The sequence below is a fragment of the Blennius ocellaris genome (genome assembly GCF_963422515.1).
Source record: "Blennius ocellaris genome assembly, chromosome: 6".
NCBI lineage: Eukaryota > Metazoa > Chordata > Actinopteri > Blenniiformes > Blenniidae > Blennius > Blennius ocellaris.
Window position 1 is genome coordinate 1,758,014 of NC_137655.1, and position 18,388 is coordinate 1,776,401.

Here is an 18,388-nt window from a genome sequence, read left to right on the forward strand (position 1 = left end):
GTGAAAACGTGTTGAAATCTAAACCTCTAAGTTGTCATGCAGCTTTAATGCATGAAGACAAGCTGGATGGTGGGGGGGGGGGGGGAATCATTTCCTCACCTTTGCTCTCGGAACACCTGCCGGTGCTGGTTTCTCCGGTTTCTTACCAAACTCGGATCCTTTCAACTGACTCGTTGTCAAACGTCTGCAAGGTTTGCAAAAGCAGTTGATGTGAATCAGCTGTGCCGCTGGACCCGGGAGACACGGAAAACATTCCAGCATCACATCATACGGAGGACGTACCTCCTGAAAGCGAGGGATGAAAGCTCCCACAGCTCAAAATAGAAGTGTGCAACAACAACAAAAAGCTGAATATAATGATGGCAATTGTGGAACAAAGCCAGTAAAACAGGGCAACTGATTTCTGATTTAAGTGAACCTTCAACTACTTCCTGTTTGGAACTTTGGCATTTTGAGAAACCGTTATTTTATTCTATGCGCTTTGTGTTTATTTAAACAAAACGCGCCAGTGTTCAGCGTTCACAACCTTCCAGACTGGATCTGCACACTCGTTTACACACAGACCACATCTCAGGGGAAATCATTTCACGTTTACGCGACAATATTTTGCACAAGATGTTTGTTTACAGCGGAGAAAACAATTCGGTCAACATAAAACTCGACTGTCAAAATAAAAGCGCCAAGTCCCAGGAGAATATGGGAGTCATGACATGACGGAGGCAAACACGGTTGTCATTGTTCATCTACTGAGCATGTGCAGAACTATTTACTACGTCCTCGGTGTGCAGGAGCAGCAGCGGCAGCAATTTTAGAAAACTTGAGTTTTCAAAAAGTCGTGTCTTCAGTAGCTAAAAGCACCGTTGTCATGTAAACTGACCCACAGAATACAAAAAAGCTTTTCTTTAGTGCTTTTTTCTCAGCTGTGATCGTTATAAATGATTCTTCTCTGTGTGGGACGACACTGAAAAATTTAGCAAAACTCTTGAATTTGAAACACTTTTAATAAATAGACCATTCACAAAAAAACCTTTTTATAGAAAAAAGTCTTATCTTAATTGTGTATTGTGTTTCTTTTAAACTTTAACAGCTTTTCTTTCTTTGACCTCCCTTTTTATTCATTTTTTTAGTAGTTGTTGTTGTTTTTATTATTATGTAACCCCTATCCATCGTTTGGTACAATAACCCATGAACACAATTCTGATTATTCTAAATTGTTAGATCATTTTTGCAAGAAGAAAGTCTGTATTGTGGTGTACTTGGAGAAAACCTACTCAGGTAATGTGACCATATGAACATTGTCCACATAGGAAGGTCATTCTGGTCTTCATGCAGTGAACCAAGACTGACCGCGGCCCCACCGGATCGTATCGTCCCCCTCAAGCCACACTGAATCTCTGTACCTACAGATATGAAAGCATTACTCTGGGTTTTCTTCACTTCCTTTATCCAGATTATCGTGGGTCTTCTGGTGCCGAATCCCAGCTGACATCATGCTGGACACATCCGCCGGCCATATGGCGGCCCCCCCGAGCAGGAGGGAGTCACGAGGGGCCCTTGGCCCAACGCCCAACATCTTTCAACGACACAACTTCAACCGGCACTGGAGTTTCTCAACGACTTTGTATTAATAAAAACACACTAGTTAAGTTGTCTTGGGCCGAGTGTGTCTGCAAAACTTTATTCGCTTCTTGTGGGGTCGGTTCACGCGACACCAGTGTGCGGATCCACTGTGTCCGCAAAGTTTTTAAAGTTTTTAATCCCAAGGGTGGAAAGAGGCTGTCCGAGCACAAACATCTCCTCCTCTCTCGGCTCATTCGGTTGTAAACAAACATGGCGGACTCACGGTCAGTGTTCTGGTTTTATCGTCCACATCAGTAGTTTAATAGTTGAGACTCACCAGCTGATAGCATCGGACGCGTCGTCGGTCCACACGGGGGTCGGATTCCCTCCATTTTCTTCATGTTTCTTCTCTGCACACATCTGTGAGGCTTCATTACAAAAACAAGAAACAGCGCCATCCAGTGGCCTGGCATACTAACCGCATCGTTGTCTGCAGTGGAAACACACTTTTTTTTTTTTTTTAATTTAAGGGATTAAGCGTTTTTACGTGAAAAGTTGTCGTTTCACGTGTTCGGAGGGCTTCGAGCAGGTTGCCGGATTGACATCCCGTCTCTCCCCGTACTGAACCGATTTCTTACAATCTCATCCAGACGTGAACACGTCCCTCCTGTGCCGTCGTCTCTCTATGGCTTCCATTCGTTTCAGAATTGATTTTAAACTCCTGTTGTTTGTTTTTGATGCGATCAATGGCCAGGGTCCCTCTCACCTGTCTGATATTTTAACTCTAGTGACCCTGGAGAGCCCTGGTTCTTCAGCTCAGCTTCTTCTAGACGTTCCAAGGTGGAGATATAAACAGTGGGGTGATGCTCTCTTGCTGTTGCTGCTCCCAGACTGAGGAACAAACTGCCCCCCGACATTCGCACCACTACTGACCTCGGCATTTTTAAATCAAAGCTGAAAACCCATTTTTTTTAGTTTGGCTTTTAACTCTGTCTGGGGCAGAGTATTTATCCTGTACGCTCTGTTTTTATGAATCTCTGGAAGCTTCAACAACCTGCAGCACCGTCGCTCCTCCACCAGTCAGCACCTGTGTTTTATTTATTATGTATTGTTCTTGTATTTATTTCTTAATGTATTGTTTGTATAGCTGTGTTGTAAAGCACTTTGGGAACCACTGGGTTATTGTAAAGGGCTATACAAATACAATTTGATTGATTGATTGTTTAAGTGTCCTTAAGCAAGACAACAAGCAGTAAATTGCTCCCAATTAATAGATTAGGTCCCTTGATTGGCGGAACTGTGTTGATGAAATCCGTTTCCTACTCGCCATTCCCCCAACGTGCACACAGCTGCAATGCTGAAGAGTTCCCACCACACACTAGCCGATGTGAATGGGTCTGGCATTATCTAACGTTACAGTTATGAGTTCTTTTTACACACATCGTTTCTTTCTGCTTGAGTTAATCACCCATTAATGAAATCGAGTTCTGTCCACTGCTCCGCGGCACACGCTCCTGCCAGAACAAAGTCATTTTTGGCACCGGCGACGTTGGAGAGAAACATCTGCCGCTGGAAAACGAACAAACTCCAGGAGCAAAACCAGACTGCAGTGAGCAGAGTCTCATTGTTTCTTCTAATACAAATGAACAACGTTGTTGTTTGGTAACGTTAACCTCCTGTTCCGATCTTTTTCTCCCTCTTAGACACCGTCTTCACTTGACGTTTGTTCCCAACGCTGATTGGTCAGATGTTGGCTGTCGATTGTCTATGGCGGCTTAGATGCACCATAAAATGAAGCCCTTGTTTGAGAAATGAGACTTTATGGGCAGCGGTGGTCTGGTATCCAGGTTGCCCTTCCCTCACAATAACAACATGACTCTTCACCTCCTACTGTTGAACTCCTACCGTCACTGTGAGTATTAATACTTTCCTCGGGACGCTGGAGGAGTGAGCTCAGGCCAATCCATCTCCACCCGCTTTATTTGCTTATGCTCAAATGGAAACAGGAGTGCTGGAGGAATCAACACATGAATTATCCTTCTAACTGGCCGGTGAACAGTTTGTTCCTAAACGGCCCTTCAGGAGCCCAGAAAGCAACCGGGCTTGAATGCTCCCGTTATGTGGAAGGGGAGGCTCCTCCTTTTATGTAGAAGAACAGTGAAACGTGTGTGCCGCACTGTTTCGCTCTTTCAGAATTTCCAATTACGAACACGGTGCCACACCCGACGCGTCATGCAGAGAACAGTCTCTGGTTGGGACTGGAGGGATCGTGGTCCGTACCTGCAGCGTGAAAGCAGGCAGGTATTAAATAGGCGCGGTTCCACTGCACTTTCTGTCGCGGGGCGGGTTCTCGCACGGTCAGACTTTAAAGTAGTGGACGGTACGGAAAGAACCCGCGACCGCCAGGGTACGATTTTCCGCTACCTGTCCGCTGAGGTACCTAGCACAGAGGGACGCGTCTGTGAGGAGGAGCGACGGCGATCGTCACTCTGGACTTGCACAACGACGCACAACGTCGGCGCGACACCACGTCACACAACGTTGCACAACGTTGGCACAGCACAACATTGCACAATGTCGCACAACGTTAGCGCGAGACAACGTTAACGCGAGACAACGGTAGCGCGAGACAACGTCGACGCGACACAACGTCGGCGCGAGACAACGGCGCACAATGTCAGCGCGGCACAACGTCGCACAACGTTAGCGCGAGACAACGTCGACGCGACACAACGTCGGTGCGAGACAACGGCGCACAATGTCAGCGCGGCACAACGTCGCACAACGTTAGCGCGAGACAACGTCGACGCGACACAACGTCGGTGCGAGACAACGTCGCACAATGTCAGCGCGGCACAACGTCGCACAACGTTAGCGCGAGACAATGTCGGTGCGACACAACGTCGCCGCGACAAAACATCGGCACGACACAATGTCGGCGCGACACAACAGGAACGACACAACGTCGGCGCGACACAACGTCTTCAAACAAGGTCGTCAAAAGACGGCGATGTTGTGTCGTTCCTCTCGGGAACAGGAGGCGGAGCTTCAGCGGGAGCTGGACGCTGCTGTTCACAAGGAGAAAGTTTAACCTGAGTCACAAGAGAACGACTTGACGGCCGCCGGCCGCCTCCGTGTTCTTCGCTGGAGCGTCGCCGAGCCGTTCACAACCCCGCCTACATCTTTTACCGTACTTCCCATTATGGGGCCGCGCGACAGAGTTGGTCCTGGGTGCGCTTTGCCGTACCGTAACCTCCCGCTCCGCCGCCGACTGTGCGATGGAGCAGCGGCCAATGAGAGAGTCATGAGGTGTTGTGTCTTAAAAAAACTCCACAGAAAACACTTTCATCCACCCGTCTGATGTCATCAAAGAGTCCCCTCACCTCCCTGCCCAACAAGGTTTGAGTATGACATAACCAACAGCCAATAGCATCCCTGCCGGTCCGTGTCTCGGTGTGAAGGGTTCATATCTGACGGGTCTGTGTTCGATTAGCGCTCGCCCGCCCGGGGAACAGACGACACTTTCTAAGAGATGAAAGAGAGCTTGTGTTTGGCCTCCCGACGTGGCGCTTTGATCCCGACGCACGGCCAAACGCCTCGGTCACTGTACACGAGTGAGAAAAAATGTCTTGTTTTCCTTCGCCGTTCCTGTCATTTGGCGCAATCAGCGCTACGGCTCCGGACTGTGTGACAACAGCGGGTTGCTTAGCGCCGCCAAAACACAGCGGAGCAGGAAATTTTGCTGGTGTGAGTAATGACCTTCAGACAGCTGAACATGGATGAACCGGGGCCACAGCTTTAAGTACTTCCACATGGTGCACTACAGACTCCTTTTTTTTTTTGCTTAAGTCATTGCATGGGATGGATTATTGAATGAAATTTGACCACGGAGATAGTTTGTTGGGACAAATGGACGTATCGTCTGATAATCGACCGCTATTAGAATTCATCTCGTCAACGTTTGCTCTCATTGTGGCGACGTTGACTCCACGGCAACACTGACCCCCTGGGAACAAACTCAGTTTCAGCTCATTTCCAGAGAAACGCTGCAGCCCACCTCCCTCCTTACCTCCGGCCCGGCGTGAGGTATTACTCAGAGGCGAACAGGAAAGTGCTGCCGAGGGTTCTTTCCTGTTGACATCAAGTAAATGATGCGGATTGGTGTAAACATTAAAGAAACTCAATCTCCTACAGTCTCCCGATGCCTTAAAGTACACACAAACACACACAAACACACACACACACACACACACACACTGACGTCCTCATGTTGGCAGGTTGTCCAGAATCCAGAATTATTACCAGAGAAGTGCGAGAGTCGATCATTTTTTGAGCTGAATTCTGTTATCTAATCCGTTTTTTTGTTTGTTTGGTTGGTTTTTTTTTATCATTGCAATCATAACAACTCAGCTATGCAGGAAACTTCTGCAGGAAAAGTGCAGATCTAGACAGACAAATTCAAGTTATAAAGGATCTCTGCCCTGTAATGACTCACAACCAGCAGACAGCACATGAAAACACAGCTGCATGTGTTTCACTTCTCTGCTTTGGTGGATGAATTCCCAGTGATTAAGCAAAAAAAAAAAACAGGATTCTCAATGATACCGAAGTGTTTCTTGTGCTATCTTCTAGGCCACGGGTCTGCAACGACGCAATATCAAACGTACAGGTAAATCAACATAGTTGGCAGAACGCAAGTTTGCCCCTTATATTTGTCTTTGGTCAGATTTAGTACCTATTGACACGGAGTAAATATGGTGAGGTTTTAATGTGTTTACATGTAAATGAAGCTGCAAGTCAGCAAAAAAACAATTATATGGGAAAAATCCAGCCAAAGTGGAGTTTTTCCGTTTGCATGTAGACACTCAGCATCATATGTGTGCGATCTGTGTTTACGCTTTACGACGGATGCTGTTAAAGCAGAGCTTATTTTTATACTCTGTGTAAATACTTTTACTTGTTTAGTTTAACACACTAACGCCACATTGAGGAGGAGCTCTGCTTCTCCTCAACGGTGCCATTATTGTTGAAGGAACAGGAAGTGATGGGTTACGGTGTTTTAAGAAGAAAAATAGAATGAAGTCATATAATTTTGTTAAAGAACGTAAAGTCAATGAAAACCCCTCGTACATGTTTTTTTTTTTTATATTTCTTTTTGTTTCTGTTTGTCTTGTTCAGTCTTATCTTACTATGGAGTTGAGTGGGATTGTGTTTGACACTGCCACCTAGAGGTCTGGCATGCTCATTGCAGTCCTTAATAAGTTTTTCTTTTATACTGGTTTGTGTAAAACGTTTTTTTTTTTTTAAAGATCTGGTGTGAATAATTAGATTTTCTTAAAACACAGAGCTGAAAAAAAAAAAATCTTTGTAAATACGTGTGTAAATGTGATCGTGGTAACAAAAGTATTTAAACATTCCTTCATTTAAATGTCTAAATCATCACCTTGAACAGAAACACTGCTGAAACACACAACGATTTATATTTATTGTAATTCAGTGAAACCTTCAGGGAACTGAGAACATTTAATTCAAATCAACTGTATTCGCACTATAGATGATTTCTGACTGATTATAAGTGTCAAAGCTAAACTTATATACGTTTTTAATCCTTTTGAACCACCGAAAACAAAATGAGTTTCGACATTTCCCCCGGCGACAACGCCAGGAAAGTATTCTGCCGACATCAGCGGTTCCCAAGCAGCCCAGCCACCACAGGGGGCGCCAAAGATGCATTTGGGGGGGGTCGTGAAGTCCCCTTGATTTTAAAGGGTTTAAAAAAAATTGGTGAGTCAGCATTTAACTCATTTATATTACTCAGCTACTAGGTTAAAGGATTTTTTTTTTTAAGAAAATATTTTTTTCTGCGAGATCCCGCAAATTAATTTTTTTTACTTTTTAATTTTTTTTACTTGCAAAGTCAGCTGTGGGAGAGAGAGAAAAAAGTGTTGACATATTTCCTTCTGAGGTGCTGAAAGCTGCAGCAGAGCAGAGGAATCACGGAGGAACACAACATCCGGCGTCACCAGATGTTTGCGACGCACAAAAAAAAAAGAGAAAATCCTCATTTCAAATAAAGTTGAAACTACCGAAGCATGTGGACGTCTTGGAGATAATTACATCTTCTTTCCCTCGGCGATGTCGAATGTGACTCAACAGCGTTTCACTCACTGCTCCGGCTGGAATTCAGGGAAAAACCTTTAATCAGACGAGCTTCCAAACATTTGTTCATTCCAACTCTCGCAATACGAACCACCGAAGTCTTTATTCTTCTTTTACACTGCAGCATTGTCCAGCGTCACGGTTTCGTTTCTCCACCACCCACATGGAAAGAACCTATATGAGGATATATGCGCATATATGAAACCTATAAGCAGTTTATATGCTTGCATACATGCGTATATATGCCACATATAGGCAAAATTGAGGTGCATGTATGTGAATATACAGGCCATATAGGTCTCCTGTACTGCTTCTTTATTTCCACACATATATATATATATATATAGCCTATATATCTCACTTTGGCAACTGTCATACATTATCAAGGCAATAACTAAGAACTAACTAAAAAACAATTATGCAAGAAGAACAAATATGTGTTCTTCCGAACAAATACGTAGATATGTGTGCATATATGCACACATATCTACGTGCATATATGTACCTGTATGCACGTATATGTGTACACATATAATATAGGAAAACGGCCACTTTTATATATGTCACACATATTAAAAACCTATATTAAAACATATACAGTATGTTTATATAGGTTCTTTCCATGTGGGCCATAATGGAAAAAAAAAAAAAGTTTGTGGTTTTTGTCTTTCGATTTGTGAAAAGACTGCAGGTCTGCAGCTGAAGACACACATTTATACTCATGATGGAAGCTTAGATGTTCCAGTTTGTTTATAAATCAAGTGTTTTAATGGACTTTTCTTCTTTTTTTGTTGCTTTTTGCGATGAAGAATAGACCTTTTGTAAATAGTTTTACAAAAAATGCCTGAGGCAGTGCTTGTTTCACTGTAAATATCTGTATAGAACTGTTTGTTCAGTCCTGTTTTGATACATTTTAGTGAATTATAGTTTAGATTTACTTCACAAGTAAACTAAGTGATTCGTTGAGAAAGTCTAGGAATTTTATCATCAATAAATCTAATGCTTTTCCAACCGAATTTGTAGTTTTATGGTGTTTTTAGACCCACTGTGTTAATACAGTAATGCCAAACTGAAAACTATACTTCAGAGCTGCATTTATGAGGTTGTCCTGAACAAAATGACACCAAAAAAAGGCAGTTTAAGGATTTTATATCTGAGATATAAAGGAAAAAATCAATTGTAGTGAAAAACGGCACAGAATGCTTCAGGTTAATGGACTTTTCTTCTTTTTTTTGTTGCTTTTTGCGATGAAGAGGAGTACCTAACTTAAAATGTGGTTGCCATTCACAGACTAATGAACGAATGAAAAGCTGCAAGAACAGAAAAAGAATCAAGACGTTCCATGGGAACTGATGAAACAGGAGTTGTGACAGAAAGGCCCGGCAGAGGAACAAGGGCGAAACGTAGGGAAAGGTAAAGGGGGGAAAAGCCCACTTCATATTTCTGACATCATCCTCCCCACTGCTCACGTCCAGACCAAACAGGGCCATGTGTCTGGTTTTCATTTACTCCTTTTCTACCCCCCCCTCCTCCCTCCTCCTCCTCCCTCCTCCTCTCTCTCTCTCCTCTCTTTCTTCTGAGAGAGTGGGAGGAGGAAGAGAGCGGTGGCAGAACTCCAGGAGTTTGGAAGTTTGTCCCATCCCAGGCTTGAACGCGGCACCACAGCTCCTCTGGCTCAAGACCGGGAGGGTGCCTGTCTCTCTCTCTTTCTCTCTCTCTCTCTCTTTCTTTTCCTCTCCCTCTCTCGCTCTCTCTGTCTGTCTGTCTGTCTGTCTCGCCCATTTCCCCTGCAAGATCCCCGTCTCCGGACGTCTCCTATCAGTGGCCTTATCTCACTGCTTGTGCTGGAAAAAGCCGGTGGAGAGAGTAGAGGAGGCCGAGGTGGTGAGGGGGGGGGGCGAGAGAGAATTCAACCCCAAAGGATAATGACCAAAAGTCCAACAGCTTGCTGTCATTTCACATAACCGACCCAACGTTTTCTTCGACAACCAAATCCAGAGGAGGACGGCCGGTGCAGCTCACGGTGAGTTTCCCCACGCTTGTCTTCACGTCGCCACTTCCACCGCTGCAGAACGTGACCTCAGCTGCACTCTGTGTTGACTGCATGTATATATATATATTTATATGTCTGTAGAGTGCACAAAACACGGGGGGGGGGTTTCCTGCAGAGCTTCTCGTAAATCTCGTGCAGCATGCATTGAAGCAGACGTGACCGAAGCCTGTACTTTAGCGGCCGGCGGCGCGGCGAGGGCAGGAGGTGAGGCGCTGCTGGGGTGAAAGAGGAAACCGCAGCTATGCTGTTCTGCAGCGAGCAGGAGGAGGGCGAGCTCCTCCACCTCCACCTCCACCTCCACCTCCGGCCGGCTCGCATTCTTCAGTGGGATTCATCAGTGTTGAGTTAAAAAAAAAAAAGTGTTGAGGCTGTGAACCTGCACTTAGAAAAGTTCTTTTTTTTAAAGATTGCATTAAAAAAGACCTGCTAAAACCATTTAACACCCAAAAAAATCTTGTTAAAATGAAGAATTTCTTCTTTTTTAAAAAAAAGAATCTCCACACCCTCATGTGAGCTGATGAAGAGCAGATTGATAGATAAAAAAGTGTTGAGGATGTGAACCTGCACTTAGAAAAGTTCTTTTTTTTAAAGATTGCATTAAAAAAGAGCTGCTAAAACCATTTAACACCAAAAAATCATGCTAAAATGAAGAATTTCTTATTTTTTATTATAATAATCTCCACACCGTCATGTGAGCTGATGAAGAGCAGATTGATGGAAAAAATAAATGTGTTGAGGATGTGAACCTGCACTTAGAAAAGTTCTTTTTTTTAAAGACTGCATAAAAAAAGAGCTGCTAAAACCATTTAACACCCAAAAAATCATGTTAAACTGAAGAATTTCTTCATAGTTTTAATAATCTCCACGCCCTCTGATGAAGAGTAGATTGATCGATGTTTCCACTGCTGCTGCAGCAAAAAGAGAAGAAAAAAGCCACACCCTCCCCGATCCCAGTACAGGGGTGGGAAAAGTGTCAAGAAAGTGTTTTCCACCCTCCTGGCCAGAGCCGGGGAGCAGGCAGGCGATTGGCCGGGTGGACAAAAGGAGTGGGCGGCGACGGCGGCGGCGGTTCAGCGTGACCAGGTGTGAGCCGGGAACCTTCCCCAGGAATCCGTGTGCACGTGGAGGGATCCTGCAAACGGAGCTTTATTTCCCACGTCGCCGTGGAAACGGTGTTGAAACTTGGCCTGGAGAGTGTCGTCGCGAGCCGCCGGCTTCCACGTACGGCCGTGTTGGGTTTTTGCATTGGAAGAGCAGGCGGGGGGGGGGGGGGGGGGGGGAGGGGTCGGGGGGGTCGGGGGGGGGGGGTCGGCTGCACACTGGGAAGGATCTCGGCGGGATGTACGAGCGCGGCCACGGCGGCGATCTGAGCTGCCGGCGGCTCTCGGGCCAGACTTACCCAAGGATTTTCAGATATCCGTTGTAAATCAGCATTCGGGTGTTTCATGGTAATTCCGTCTCCCGTGAGCTTTTCTTCTCCCCCCCCCGTGATGCAGCGCAGATGTCTTGGAACAAAGCTGGACGAGATTCCGCCGAGGTCTCCGCAGTCTGCTCGTTCCAGAACTAACTCAACAATCAAATAAATCAGTGTAAGATAGTGAATCGGGACAATCGTGTGCACTTCTCTCCTGGTTACCGGCAGAAAGGGCTGATGGGACGTGCTGCCAGGTGTCAGACGGCCTCCCTAACACGCTCCAGCTGTGGGACAGCATCTGCCCAGTCTCTGCCTCATTCCACTTTTATCATCGGTCCAGCTCTCATCTGCCCCACACATGTCACACCCCTCCTGCCACTCCACTGCTCAAACCTTCACATGTCGTCAAAACGAGTCTCATCCCGTTGAATCGCGCCGAGGCGGCCTTAACGGCCTTAACTTTTCTCAGCAGTGTTGGAAAAGTGTGTGTTTTGTGCTGGAATCCAGACGTGTTGGGTAAATGCAGCTGCTGATTTGGAGTCGAACATGAACATGTTTCCAATGTAATGCATGATATCGTGGAAGGAATTCCAGTTGCTTTATGTAAACTGGCACTGATGAGGTCTCCCGTCTTCACGCAGCCAACGCATGAATAATGAACAACATGTGCCAAGAGAATCCTCCCGTGAGTTTTAGCGGCTGTCATATCACTTGTGATAAAACTGCAGCCGACAACTTTACGGGCAGTTTCTGGCCAAATGAGTGACTCAAGCTGCCTTTCAGTCCAAATGTGTTCAGTAAAACGCTCACTAATGGATTTTCTTTTCTTTTCTTTTTTTTTTTTTCTTCCCCCCCCCCCAACCCACTGGGATTGCAGTGACGATGTTTGGCCACTAGGGTGCAGCAGAAACACATATTGGCCCTGGCATATTTAAGAGTTGAGTGCAGTTCCTCTCAGTTGACCTGGGAAAGTACTCCTCCCTCTCAGAGTAACGCTGATAAGTTTCCTCTTCCTTCCATGGTGTGTGTGTGTGTGTGTGTGTGTGTGAGTGTGTGTGTGGTCTCAGCTGTTAAATGTGTGTGTGTGTGAGGTCCACCACCAAACCCGTCCTGTCTGTCTTGAGTCAATTAGACAAACTTCCTATAATAAATTAAATAAACCAACAAGAGAAAAAAAGATTTTAAACGTTGAAGGAGAAATTTTATTCATGACAAACTGGAAAAAAAGTAAGAATTCTCCTCTGCTTGATTATTTTATCTACCGTCATGGACTGTTTATTCATTAGAAGACGTGTGAAACTAAAGTATTGTTAAGTTTTCAGTGAATCTCAATCACAGGTGATCAATGAGTGTGACTCGTGTAAATTATTAATTTGTCAGAGTTAATTGTTTGGAATTTGAGGGACTTTAGTGACACCTAGCGGCCAACACGAAACTATGTAAACACCCCCCCTTAAAAAAAAAAGAAAAAGAAAGAACTAAGCTTCTGCATGCCTGACTTGTTCAATGAGTTTAAAGGTGCACAATTATTCAGTTTTTTTTTTGTCATATTTGAACTCCAACCAACTTTATGCTGGATTTTATTATTTATTTATTATTCTTAACGACTGTTGGGATCCAGAGGCAACAAGGAGCTGTTCTCACATCAGTCAGACTGAGCGAAGAACAGCAGTCGAACACTCGGATTTGCAATAAAATGGGCATTTTAATCAAGTAATTGTGCCTTTTTTTTTTTGTTATTATCATTAATTCCATAGAGGGGAAACTTTAAGCTGGAAAAACAAAAAAGGCTCCGGAGGCCACAGGCCTCAAGAAAACACTGGACGGGTCGACAGTGTGCAGCATTCAGGAGCCGAGGTGGAGGAACAAACCTGAGCCGTTCTTCAAACATCTCAGTCGTCTCATTTTCCGTAGAAAAACACGAGGCGATAAGAAGCCAGAAGAAGAAGTCAGTGTTCCACCAGGGCTTCAATTCTCAAGTGCAGTTTTAAAGTCCCAGTGAAATGAAGGTTCCACCTCCAAAACACTCTGGTGTCTCTTCTAGAACATTTTCCTGCTAACTGGCTGGAGGTAAAATGTTAAAACACGGCAATCTGCGAGAAAATAGCCGAGAAACGGCGCTATTTCCTCTGCTGGGCGGAGCTTCTGACAATAATAGTGTGACATCACGAGTTGTGCACACGCCCAAGTTGTGTTTACATGATGGAGGATCAGAGTTTTTCCGACTGCGCGGAATCACCGAAGATGAGTCCAGGTATTACTTGATCGTCTATTAGCCGCCCGAGCTAGCGGCTCCTGCTAGCCGCTAGCGGCTCCAGCGGCTAGCGGCTCCCGTGAGCTGCTCCCGCTAGCGGCTCCCGCCACCCGTGCTCCTTTCCTCCTCTCTGGTCTCTTCCAGGCTCAATCTTTCATCAAGGCTCATAAAACGCCGACTATAACTTGAAAACACTGTAAAAACTTGGATATTTAAGAGGAAACAAGCCGATATAAACACAACACATCGAGATCTGCACAACTCTTGACGTCACACATAGGCTCCGCCCACAATGGCCCACGAAGGAGAAGGATTCCCCCGACTTCGTCGGCTGGAGATTCAAAATTCAAATAACTTTATTATGCGACAACAGTGGAGGGGCAGAGTCGGAGGAACCTTACAAGTAGAACCACAACTATTGTCTTTTGCAAAGTAGTGTTTTACATTTCACTGGGACTTTAAGTGACTTAACCTCCGATATAATTCCCCCGGGTTGCCATAGTTTTTCTGCCCGCATGAGAGAAGACAGGAGGTCTCCTGTGTTTTCCTCCGTGGCGTTGACACGTCGGTTTCACACTGACCTGGAATCCCATTAGCAGGGAGGAGAGCGCAAACATGTGTGAGTGGGCCCGGCGGAGCGCCGGCCTCCCCGTCAGACCTCCTCCCACCTTTGCGTCGTCGACCTTCGGCGACACGCAAACAGAGTCGGGGGTCTTGCTTGTGCCGAGCACGTCAAACGTGGATCGTGTAAACGTCGCACGCCGCGGCGACTCGGCGGCTGCACATCTCAAACGCACCCGCCGTGTGTTTGTGATTCATTACGGCGCCGCGAGGACGGCATTTTCCAACCGTGCAGATTTAATAAGATCGGCATGCACGACTGGCGACGCTTGAAGGGAATAACTTTGCATTATCTGCTTTTGTTTCTAAGACCTGTGCATCCTGTGTCTTTATGTAATTTACAGATTTAATCATAAAGACGTTCAGTCTTGCCGCAGCGACTTTGTCCAACCTGTTGCTTCAAAAAAGCAAAAAACCTCTTAATGCAGGAAAACCTGACCTGTAAATGTCTTTTTTTTGCTGCATTATTTCTATATTTACACATCAGAAAGGTTTTCTTCTGGCATTAATTGGCTTAAACCTCTGGGGCCTGTGGACTCACCAGTGCGTCCTCGTCACATGACCGTTTGAAAAGGCAGTAGCGTCACAGCACAGCGTCGTCTGGTCCAGTGTTTCAATCCGTGTCGAAAGTGCAGATATAAAACTACAAGCTCGTTCTTAAATGACGTTGATCGCCCAAATAAAAGCGGAGATATGAGGAAAAATATGTGTGACCTTTTGTAAATAGTTTTACAAAAACGCCTGTGGCAGTGCTTCTATTTCCCTGTAAATATCTGTATAGAACTGTTTTTTCAGTCCTGTTTTGATAAATTTTAGTTAATTATAGTTTAGATTTACTTTACAAGTAAACAAAATGATTCGTTAACCATGTCTGTGACTTTTGTAGTCAATAAATCTGTTTTTACCACCCGAATTTGTAATTTTATGGTGTTTTTAGATCCACTGTTTTAATACAGTATGCCAAAGTGATGAAAATACTTCAGAAATGCATTAATGAGGTTGTCCTGAACAAAATGACACCAAAAAAAGTCAAGGTTTAAGGATTTTATATCTGAGATATAAAGGAAAAAATCAATTGTAGTGAAAAACGGCACAAAATGCTTCAGGCCCCAAAGGGTTAATTTACTTTAGACGTGATTCACGTGTATTGTTTTTAGTGAGAAAGAGTAAAAAGAGGGTTTTTCCCCCCAGACTATACAGTCAAATGTGATAGAAAAGTTGATTTGAATACCAAAGGGAAGCCTCAAAAATCTACAAAAAATCTTAGACTTGCTCATATTTTGCTTTCAGCACCAACAGTTTAACTACAAATAAATTGATGTGGACAAGTCACACTAAACAAAATTATAGTTTGGCAATGCTGCAAAAAAAAAGAGAAAGAAAAGGAGCATCCTGGCTGGAAGGCTGTTTGGACATGGAAGCTCCTGTTGTCACTGAAGAAAATCTATTATAGGAAACACATTGCAGATCAGACGTTTCATATTTCCACCAAAAATAAGAGCAACTTACAATTAATTCCGAATGCTGTCAGAGTTTTCCACCAGGGATCACTGATAGATTTTTATTTATTTTTTTTAAGATTGTGTTTATTTGAGAGGAACTCTTTAACCTTTAGCGCTTCCAATTCCTCAAGAGGAAAGCCTGACACATCCAAACTTTTGAAAGAATTTGGTACTTTTCTGGAATTCTGGACAAAAGTTATTCAAATGTTCCTTTTTTTTTGATACGTTATTGTAAGTTTTGATCAGAAATAAATAATAAATAAACAGTATGAACCGTAAAAGGGGTCAGTACTGGTTCAACAGGTATATATAAATCTGCAGCCTCACCTGACCCGCCCCCTTTTCCCCACTCTTAGCCAATCACAGACCAGCTCGCTCTCACGGTGCGTTCAGGGGACAAAAAATAACAGGAACGAACAAACCATATAATTGCAACAAGAACACGCCTGCAGAGGTGTTACACTACTTTTGTAAGTTTCCTGAGTTAAAAGATAGGTTGGCAGGAAGCCCCGCCCCTTTTTTCAGAGCAGTGCAGCTGCTGAAAGTAACTTAAAAGTTACTTGTACTCTAACATGGTTACTTTTGAAAGCAAGTAATCAGAAAAATTAAAGATTTTTTTTTTTTTAAAGGACTAACAACTAGTAATCAGTAATTAGATTATCATCATTGACACAAAATGAATATGTCTCGTATGTGAGCTTTTGTCTGCAGCTTTCTGATGAGTTTCATCTCCCACAGAATGAAAAATGCTCTTTGTTTTCAAAGAGGTTTTTTTTGCAATTTTTTTTTTTTTTTGGTTTGGATTCATGACACAGCTGCGATGGTTAACTTTCAGGAATGTGCACTTGGGAATGAGTCACGTCAGTTGTCGGTGTGTGCGTCTGCTCTTTTTGAAAGGCCACATTTAAACCAGGAACATTTTATGCCTCTGCTGAGCGAAGAGCTCCATTTGAAGAGCGTTTCCTCCTCGCTGCGTTCGTCACACCAGCTGAAGTGTCTGAATCAGGAGCGACACGTCTTTTTATGACATCATTTGGAGGAAAATCTGAGCAGGAAATAAAAAAACAAAAAAACACATAAAGGTCCTGCAGTGCAGCTGAAGAACACATCACTCTGTGAGCTGGAAAATCCAGTTCCTGCCAAGCAGCGTTAAATACGGATGTATATTGGCGGCTTGTTTTAACAGGTGGTTCCGATCATTACTTTGCTGCCCCAGCTCACCTTGCCCCTCTTCTGCTAATGCTGACAGTCAGCCTTCACAAGCACGTACATAAAATGCACTGTCATCAGGGTAAATGTTTAAAATGGAACATTGCTCAATGGCGTTGCATAAATGTCAAGATAAGAGGACGTTCCAGTAACTTGACGTGTAATTTACAGCCGTTTTGAACCAGATAAAGTCTTTAAAAACCTCTTGTAACGCACGGAAACCAGCTTCCAGCCCCGACGGAAGCTAATCTCATTGTGTCTCATTTTTTTAACAGGTGCCCTCTTTGCGCTTGTGAAGATGAAGAGGCATCGGGCGCTCCCGCTGTGCGCCCTCGTGGCAGTCCTGTGCGCAGGACTCCTTCCGAACCTCGACGCACAAGATGGTGAGTTCAGCTAAATTACGTGCCAAGACCTTTTGCAGGGGATCGTACCACTTCGGTTTTCCGTTCTGTACGGACCTGTAGTGATTATAAAGTCAAAAACGATGCGCAAATTTGTGAACGTGTGGTTTTCTGCTAAAAAAACACAAGGGGATAATGTTTAATTTGGAATATATTACAGTATGATTGTTGGTAATTGGCATCCTAGATCAATTTACTAGTACTGTTTTTAGCCTATTAATGATTATCAATTTTATTGTGGGGGGAAAAAAAATGACTAAAAGCCAGTGCCTCATTTTTCTGACATGAAATTAGCTAAACGGTTCAGTTTTTTGGGGGGGTTATTTTTTTGGTGAACTATGTTGTCGGTATTTTGCACCCAGCATCTTTTCACCCGTCTTCACTTCTGTCCCCCCAAACACTGTCCACTCGCTCCAAGACTGTGCACAAGGGCTGGATGCCGACATGTACTTTCTAGTGGATTCGTCCCGGAGTATGGGAAAGGAGAACTTTGAACATGTCAGACGGTTTCTGTACACCTTGATACGGTCGCTGCAGCAGGTGGGCGGCGGGCGCTTTAAGTTCGCCCTCGTGCAATACAGTGACAGGCCGCAGACCGAGTTCCGCCTCAACGGCCACCCGACCGCCGGCGGGGTCCTGGCGCACGTCGAGGCCATGTCGTACCGCGGCGGCGGCACCCGCACCGGCCTGGGCCTGGAGTTCCTGCTGCGCACGCACCTGACCGCCGCGTCGGGCAGCCGCGCCGCCGAGGGGGCGGCCCAGGTCCTGGTGGTGCTGACGGACGGGCGCTCGCAGGACGACGTGGCGGAGCCGGCCCGGGTGCTGCGGATGGCGGGCGTGGAGATGTTTGCCGTCGGCGTCCAGGACGCGGTGGACTCTGAGCTCAGGGAGATGGCTAGCCGACCGCACGGCGCTCACGTTTTCAGTGTAGACACGTTCCTGAGCTTGCGGGACATAATCCAAGATTTGGTAGTGGGGCTTTGCGGCGCGGTGACCCGGTCACAAGAGGGCCCCGTGGCCAATGAGGCCCCGGTGGCTGGAGGAGGGACAGGTAACGAAATGGGACCAGCGTGACTACCATACTAATACGGCTACGTTGTGCAGCGAGGAGCCGCTGCGACTGGACTTCAATATTAACACAATCAAGTGTACGATCTTAACCTCAGTAACCTTTCCCCGCCGACTTGCAAAATTAACATCACTTGTGTTTTCTTC

At 45.1% G+C, this 18,388-nt stretch overlaps 1 protein-coding gene across 3 annotated transcripts in view; it reads left to right on the forward strand.

Annotated features, from left to right (window-relative positions):
- The first annotated feature begins 9,377 nt into the window (after positions 1-9,377).
- The window catches only part of LOC308131174 (collagen alpha-3(VI) chain-like), an 83,838-nt gene continuing 74,827 nt past the window's right edge, over positions 9,378-18,388 (forward strand). For 2 of the 3 annotated variants that reach the window (XM_080497791.1, XM_080497792.1), the window contains exons 1-2: positions 9,378-9,742; positions 17,048-17,155. In XM_080497791.1, the coding sequence (XP_080353917.1) occupies positions 17,071-17,155 (85 nt within the window). In that variant the 5' untranslated portion in view covers positions 9,378-9,742; positions 17,048-17,070. Of the gene's footprint in view, positions 9,743-17,047; positions 17,156-17,243; positions 18,225-18,388 lie in introns of those variants that run through there. The other variant, XM_080497790.1, reaches the window with a different exon arrangement.